This window comes from Rhinichthys klamathensis, unplaced genomic scaffold (genome assembly GCF_029890125.1).
Source record: "Rhinichthys klamathensis goyatoka isolate OS25496 unplaced genomic scaffold, OSU_Roscu_1.1 h1tg000216l_1, whole genome shotgun sequence".
Lineage (NCBI taxonomy): Eukaryota > Metazoa > Chordata > Actinopteri > Cypriniformes > Leuciscidae > Rhinichthys > Rhinichthys klamathensis.
In genome coordinates, this window is record NW_026606741.1 from 1500399 (window position 1) to 1509033 (window position 8635).

At 37.1% G+C, this 8635-nt stretch overlaps 1 protein-coding gene across 2 annotated transcripts; it reads left to right on the plus strand.

Annotated features, from left to right (window-relative positions):
- Positions 1-270: 270 nt before the first annotated feature.
- LOC130097317 (gastrula zinc finger protein XlCGF8.2DB-like) lies at positions 271-7567 on the plus strand. Of its 2 annotated transcripts, none has more exons than XM_056264115.1 (2): positions 271-365; positions 6450-7567. In XM_056264115.1, exons 1-2 carry the CDS (start codon positions 311-313, stop codon positions 7553-7555), a joined length of 1161 nt encoding a protein of 386 aa, XP_056120090.1. In that variant the 5' UTR covers positions 271-310; the 3' UTR covers positions 7556-7567. The 2 variants fall into 2 exon arrangements, with proteins under 2 accessions (XP_056120090.1, XP_056120091.1); XM_056264116.1 differs by lacking the exon at positions 6450-7567 and adding an exon at positions 620-1759 and having other exon boundaries at positions 290-365.
- The last annotated feature ends 1068 nt before the right edge of the window (positions 7568-8635 follow it).

Sequence of the window (8635 nt, forward strand, 5' to 3'; positions counted from 1 at the left end):
TATTATATCATAATCGTGTACAGCAGTTGTCGTTCACATATTGACTATTAACAAGAGGATGACAAAACTAACCGTTTAGTACATCAAAAATATTATATAAGCATATTATTTGATAAGCAGATCTCACTTGTTTTCTGTTATTAAATCAGGGTTTGCTTGAAAATTCACATTTATCCTCCTTGAACTCATTCTAACAACTTAATGTTTTAATATGTTTCAGACCCGATGGAAGTGAAATTTCACAAGCCTCTTGACACCAATAAATGTGTGGCTGTTAAATATTGAGTTTATTAAAGAGGAGATTGAAGACATGAGTGATCCAGAACTATCCAGAATAAAACATGAAGATACTGAGGAACAAACAGGTTGGTGTCCATTCTTGATTCTTCATTGTTGACGCTTTGGTAGATGTGAATTATTAAGCAGTATATGGATTATAAATGATGTAGAAATGCATCTGAATGATCATAACCTTGTATATAGCAGTTGTCAAACATATTTTGACTATATTAACAAGTGAATGACAGAACAAAGAGTGAAAGATCTGATCTCTGTTCCTTTCTGCTATTAAATAAGGGTTCACTTGAACTGATTCTAACTGTATTTCTGTGTATTTTAGACCAGGTGAGAGTGAAACAGCAAAGACAAAAACTGAATGAAGTGGAGGAGGAACATCGTAACTTTACAATTCAAAGAACAAAAGCCAAAAAGACGCACACCTGCACTCAGTGTGGAAAGAGTTTCACACAGAAAAGAAACCTTAACACACACATGAGGATTCACACTGGAGAGAAACCGTATACATGCACTCAGTGTGGAGAGAGTTTCTCACAGAAAGGAAACCTTAAAATACACATGAGAATTCACACTGGAGAGAAACCGTATACATGCACTCAGTGTGGAAAGAGTTATTCTCAAGCATCAGCTCTCAGTTATCATCTGCGCATTCACTCTGGAGAAAAACCATTTAACTGTGATCAGTGTGGTAAAGATTTTATTTCAACAGCAAATCTAAAATCACACCTGAAAGTTCATTCAGATGAGAAGCCTTATGTGTGTTCTCTCTGTGGAAAGAGTTTTTCATGGCTGGACTGTTTTAAACTGCACCAGAAAACACACAATGAAGTGAGAGATCATGTGTGCTTTGACTGTGGGAAGAGCTTTACTACATCTGTGAATCTGAAACAGCACCAAAGAATTCATACTGGAGAAAAACCTTACAAGTGCTCATATTGTGACAAGAGTTTCAATCATTCTGGAAACCTGAAATCACACGAGCGACTTCACACTGGAGAGAAACCGTATACATGCACTCAGTGTGGAAAGAGTTTTACTCAAGCATCATCTCTCAGTTATCATCTGCTCCGTCACTCTGGAGAAAAAACATTTAACTGTGATCAGTGTGGAAAAATATGTATTTCATCATCAAATCTAAAAGATCACCTAAAAGTTCATTCAGGTGAGAAGCCTTATGTGTGTTCTCTCTGTGGAAAGAGTTTTTCATGGCTGAAAAGTTTTAAACTCTGCCAGAAAACACATAATGAAGTGAGAGATTATATGTGCTTTGACTGTGGGAAGAGCTTTATTAGAGCTGAGAATCTGAAACGGCACCAAAGAATTCATACTGAAAAAAAAAAAACCTTACAAGTGCTCATATTGTGACAAGAGTTTCGCTCGTTCTGGATCTCTGAAATCACACGAGCGAGTTCATACTGGAGAGAAGCCGTACGACTGTACTCAGTGTGAGAAGAGTTTCACCCAATCAAGTCATCTAGTGACTCATATTAGAAAGCATTGTTCTGTGTCACAGTGAGCAAATGTTTTGTTAGATGCACATAAAGTGTGTAGTAAGCTAGCTAAAATTGTAGTGTTACAAATTTATTAAATGTTTAATTTAGGTTTCCACTACAATAGTATATAAACTGATACAGTTTAGTAGACTGATTTCAGATGATTATTGAGTCTCCAGCAAGAGTCTCCTTTCCTGCCAGTCCTGTTTTTTGTGTATTGGTCAGATTACTGAAACTTTTAATGGCTCTTGAAGCTCCTGTCTCAGCAAGAGAGTTTCTGCCCGTCCAGTTCTCCTGACTCAGGTTGAATGGTTATGTTGACTGGATTAGGATTGGTAACACTTTCAGTCTAGAGCAGGGGCCTGTACCATGATGGTAGTTGAACAAACTCGGGGTTACAGGATTGGTTTTGAGTCGACAAAACCAAACCGATGCAATCAGGCTTTATTGGTACCATGACGCAGCTCACCAACTTTCTCTGTCAACTCAGGCTTTGATCCTTAAGCTATGATTACTCCACGCGCGCGTGCACATAAAAGAGTGACGTCGACACTGAACAACCAATCGTGTTCGATATGGATAGAGCGAGAGCTATATATTTTTCCGCGCAGGAGCAAGAGATTATTATTCAGAAATATGAAGAATATAGGAGTGTTTTTCAAGCACGCAGTAACACTGTATCTGCTGCCAAAGCAAGAGAACAATCTTGGAGGAAGATTGCTGATTGCGTTAATGCGTAGGCTAAGTTAAACAATATAAATTTATGTAGGATAATCATATTAAAAATGTATTAAATGCTAAAAATTAAAATGTGTATTCGTGCTGATATATACATGCATACATAAGTGTGTGTGTGTGTGTGTGTAGATGTATGTATAGGCTATTACATCCTAAGAAAGATTGATATTCTTTGATTTTTAGATGCAACCCCAACTTCAAATGTTCTTGGCAGCAGATCAAAACAAAATATAAAAATATAATTAAAAGTGGTGAGTATTTACCAAAACCTTTTATTACTTTTGTGAACATTTAATCACAAACACTTGTTTGCAGCAAACAGAAAAAAGTGTGACATGAGGAAAACTGGGGGAGGGCCCCCTCCTCCAGAATACACTGTGGCGGAGGAGTTGGCACTGAGTAACAACAAGGGGCGGCCGATTATGGATGGGATTGCAAGTGCTGTACAGTCTGACCCTGGTGCTGGCTCCTCTAAGCAAGTGACACTGGGTATGTGTGTGCAATGCATTACTAATGTTTAAAAAAAAAAAAAAAGTGAAATATGGCTGACTCTGTTCTGCACAGTAGAGGGAAATACAGTGTCCCTGTTGAAGCCAGCACACATGCACACAGTCTCCCACACAGAGGTCAGTATTCAGCAGACAGAACACTATGAACATAACCTGCTTTATAACAGTTATGATTTAAATTGGCCTTCAATTTATAGGGTGAACCAAATGATGAAGACACTCTGTCTGTGTGTTCTGAGACAGTTGCTGAGGTGAATGCACTGGGATTTTTATTATAGCACACATTTGAATGTCATAATTAAATGACTGGCTCTTACACATCTCTTTTATTGTAGGATTTTTCACAACCTGCCCCAGAAACTGAAGCCTCTACCTCAATGGGCTTCAGAAGGAATGTGAACAAGGTAATGCTTTAAACCCTTAATTACAGTCAGTCCTATGTTTGTAGAAAGTCATGTCACTTTTTGTGATTTGATCAACCTCCAGAAAACGTGTAAGGATTGTTTGTGGTGGAATTGTTTCAGGTGGAAACAGACTCAGTCAGGGCCCTTTACAAAAGGAGTCTAGAACTAGACTGTTCACTGAAGGAGCTGGACTGTGAGCTGAGGATGCTCCAAATTAAAAAAATTAAATTGGAGATCAAACAGCTGGAAAAAACAGATCTCAGAATGTGAACTTTTTTTTTTTACCAAGTTACCCTGTATGAACACTATGAATGTTTATTAATGTAATTTTTCTTTCTCTCTTTCCTCCCTAGCCACATGACCAATAAAACAGTTTGAGACCTATCAGCAGTGTCAGTGTGCTTTTATTAAAGGGATAGTTCGGCCAAAAATGATATTTAACCCATGCATTACTCACCCTCAAGCCGTTCGAGATGCATATGTCAATCTTGTTTCAGACGAACACATTTTCAGTTATTTTAGAAAATGTCTTAGACCCTTCAGTGGATATAAACGAACGCTCCAGGGGGATAAACGAAGGCCTTCTGAGGGTAATCCGTGCGGTTTTGTCATAAAAATATACATATTTAAAACTTTATAAATGAAAATATCTGACTTCCGGCAACGATCGACGCGCGTTCACGGATGGAAGTCGGCGTACGAGGTATGACGTAGCGTAGGAACCGTCGTGACGTCGAACGAAGGCGCCAGCGCAGCCAGAGAGCAGAGCAAAACAAAACTCCACTCAGTTCACCCGTGAACGCACCCCCCCCCCCCCCCCCATTCTATATGTTCTGTCCCGGCCCTGTATTGAGGGAAATGAAAAGGTGGATACATTAGCAAAGGAAGCCCTGAAAGCAGAGAACATAATTATACAAGTTCCACTTAGCAAATTAGAAATTAAAGTTATTATTAAAGATAGGCCTACTATAAATAAAAAGTGTCAGGATACATGGGATCAAAGAGAAAGGAAAACATTTATAAAGCATCCAGAAAGAAGTGATGGTTAAAAAGAACAGCTATAAGAATGTTATGATCTTTATGAAAGAAACTCAGCTTACAGATTGGATTTAGGTTTTATTATATTATTTAATTTAATTTTTTATTTTATTTTATTTTATGTATTTATTTTTTGTTTAGTAACATAACAAAATTACATCCCAGTGAGTTGTACCTCAATCCAGAAGATGGCGGTAATGCACTTTGTTAGCAAACTGCCAATAAAAAAAATACACAAGTAAGAAGAAGAAGAAGAAGAAGAAGAAGAAGAGGAGCCTCAGTGGGAAGTTTTGTTTTGCCCTGGTGAACATCTCTGAGCGTTTCTTCCTGTGGTTTTGTCTTCCCGTGGATTACTCTTGGACTGTTTATTCTCTTCGTGATTGTTTGCTGTCTGTCCTGGACTGTTTTCTACTGTGGACTGATTTATGTAAGTTTGCTTTCTGCCCTAAACCTTTTGCCTGTTTTTGGATTACGAGTTGCTTTTTCTAGTTGCTAAGTACTGGTCTTTTATACCGTAAGTATTGGACGCGATTGGATAGATGAGAAGGTAATTAGTGACGCAACAATTGAGTCTTCCTGGCAGAACTTAACGCTAAAGCTTCCATTTCACGAGTTATTGAACGCAGAAGTCCGCGAATGTGCGAATATAAGACCAACTTTACCTAAGTGTGTGTTTATTGTCTCTAGGGCTGCACGATATTGGGAGAAAAAAAATTGCATTGCGTTATTTTATTTTTCTGCGATATGTAAACAATTTCACCAGATGACTTGAATAGCTCTATTTGGAAAGAACTGTTCATTTTCTGTCCTCTGTCAATAAACTGCAGATGTGATTCATTTGTGTTGCTGGGTGAAATCTGCTATATATTTAAAGACATTTTTTTTTTACTAAATTCACTGGTGTGAAATTTTGATTTGTATGAAAGTTTAAAGACAAAACATTTAGCCTTGTCTGAATAACCATATTCTCTTGTTTAATTCTATAGTTACCTTCTACACAAAACATTATTTTAAACGTTAAAAAAAATCATGGCTGATTTTATTAGCTTTTGCTGTAAAATATGCAAATAATCTAGGAATATAAATACACTTATATCATAATCTTGTACAGCAGTTGTCGTTCACATTTTGACTATTAACAAGAGGATGACAAAACTAACCTTGAGTACATCAAAAATATGATATTTGATAAGCAGATCTCACTTGTTTTCTGTTATTAAATCAGGGTTTGCTTGAAAATTCACATTTATCCTCCTTGAACTCATTCTAACAACTTAATGTTTTGATATGTTTCAGACCCGATGGAAGTGAAATTTCACATAAGCCTCTTGACACCAATAAAACGATTTAATGTGCCAATCTACAGAAGATCTCAGACATCACCATAATGAATGAGCTGAAAACAGGGAACTTTTGGAGACAAAGAGGTTTTTCAGCTGCTCAGTTTAACATGATGGCCCTGTACTTTTTAAATGCAGATTGGATAAAAACACAGTGATCACAGTTCACACCTGCAGTGAAGCCCCTCCCACAACAATTCACCAATAAATACTGGGAATATTCCCATCATCCTACAAGAGAAGCACAAACTCCAGGAGTAGCAGCTGAAATCTGTGTGACTGTTAAAGATGGAGTTTATTAAAGAGGAGATTGAAGACATGAGAGATCCAGAGCCATCCAGAATAAAACATGAAGATACTGAGGAACAAATAGGTTGGTGTCCATTCTTGATTCTTCATTGTTGATGCTTTGGTAGATGTGAATTAATAAGCAGTATATTATGGACGATAAATGATGGAGAAATGCATCTGAATGATCATAACCTTGTATATAGCAGTTGTCAAACATATTTTTACTATATTAACAAGTGAATGACAGAACAAAGAGTAAAAGATCTGATCTCTGTTGCTCTCTGCTATTAAATAAGGGTTCACTTGAACTGATTCTAACTGTATTTCTGTGTATTTTAGATCAGGTGAGAGTGAAAGAGCAAAGACAAGAACTGAATGAAGTGGAGGAGGAACATCGTAACTTTACAATTCAAAGAACAAAAGCCAAAAAGACACACACCTGCACTCAGTGTGGAAAGAGTTTCTCACAGAAAGGAAACCTTAACACACACATGAGAATTCACACTGGAGAGAAACCGTATACATGCACTCAGTGTGGAAAGAGTTTTACTCAAGCATCAGGTCTCAGTCATCATCTGCTCATTCACTCTGGAGAAAAACCATTTAACTGTGATCAGTGTGGTAAAGATTGTATTTCATCATCACATCTAAAATCACACCTGAAAGTTCGTTCAGATGAGAAGCCTTATGTGTGTTCTCTCTGTGGAAAGAGTTTTTCAAGGCTGGACAGTCTGAAACAGCACCAGAAAACACATAATGAAGTGAAAGATTATATGTGCTTTGACTGTGGGAAGAGCTTTACTAGAGCTGGTGATCTGAAACTGCACCAAAGAATTCATACTGGAGAAAAACCTTACAAGTGCTCATATTGTGACGAGAGATTCATTCGTTCTGCAACCCTTAACACACACATGATGATTCACACTGGAGAGAAACCGTATACATGCACTCAGTGTGGAAAGAGTTATTCTCAAGCATCAGGTCTCAGTTATCATCTGCGCATTCACTCTGGAGAAAAACCATTTAACTGTGATCAGTGTGGTAAAGATTTTATTTCATCATCACATCTAAAATCACACCTGAAAGTTCATTCAAATGAGAAGCCTTATGTGTGTTCTCTCTGTGGAAAGAGTTTTCCACGGCTTAACAGTTTTAAACTGCACCAGAAAACACACAATGAAGTGAGAGATTATGTGTGTTGTGACTGTGGGAAGAGCTTTACTACATCTGGCAATCTGAAACGGCACCAAAGATTTCATACTGGAGAAAAACCTTACAAGTGCTCATATTGTGACAAGAGTTTCACTCATTCTGGAAACCTGAAATCACACGAGCGAGTTCATACTGGAGAGAAGCCGTACGACTGTACTCAGTGTGAGAAGAGTTTCACCCAATCAAGTCATCTAGTGACTCATATTAGAAAGCATTGTTCTGTGTCACAGTGAGCAAATGTTTTGTTAGATGCACATAAGTAGCTAGCTAATAAACTAGTGATGATGTGAATGCCACGAGATTTGTGTTTTATATGTTAGAGAACAAGAATATTATTGAAAATTATTTTGATAGAACTCTTACTCAAGGAAATACCAAAATGAAAAGAGACTGGAAACAAATGCAGAAAAACAACAACAATCAGTTATTTGTTAATATGTGAATATATATATATATTTGTTACATAAAGCCTGTGATTACATGTATGCACAATAACTGTACAATAACAACAAATAAAATGACCATTTTACTGACAATGTGATTTTGTGAGTAAAGGGTTTCTACAGATCCAATAATTAAAATAAACTGAGATTCAGATAAAGCAAACGTATAGTGAAATAAACTTTAATTCTGTGACGATAGTTTTGTGGAAGTTGTTTTGAGTTGTAACTTTCTGTCTTGTCATTTAGCTGTCAGTGTAAGGCAGTTCTTTGTCTCTAGTAAAACAATAAAAACGTCCTGTGGCCTGTTGCACAAAGCCGGTTTCCGTTGCTAACAGGTAAAGTTCGAGATTAGTTTGACAAACTCTGGCTTTTTCGGGCTCAAGAAAGTGGATTGGTTTTTAGTTGTGTTCATCACTATGGTAACTTACGCTACACGGCTAAGCTGTTCTGGAGCAGGATTTATTCTGGGTTAGAGATCGCAGACCAAAACTGGACCAATCAGTGCAGTGACATGTATCTGATTCAATAAAGCCAGTCCCCCTTTATCTCTCACTCCAAATCAAAGCATTTTATAGTGTGAAAAAATTCAGATGAACAAATGATAAAGCTCGGGTTGCTGAATATTCAATCCCTTTCTTCAAAAGCACTTGTAATGTAAATGATATGATTAGAGATCATAACCTAGATGTGCTGTGTTTGACCGAGCCTCGTCTGAAAGGCGAAGGTTTTGCTGTAATTTATAGTATTTTCTTTTTCTTATAATTCTTATAATATCTTCAGTATTACTGAGAAGTCTTGTTTCAAAAGCACTTATTGTAAATGACTTATTGTTAGAGATCATAACCTAGATGTGCTGTGTTTGACTAAAAC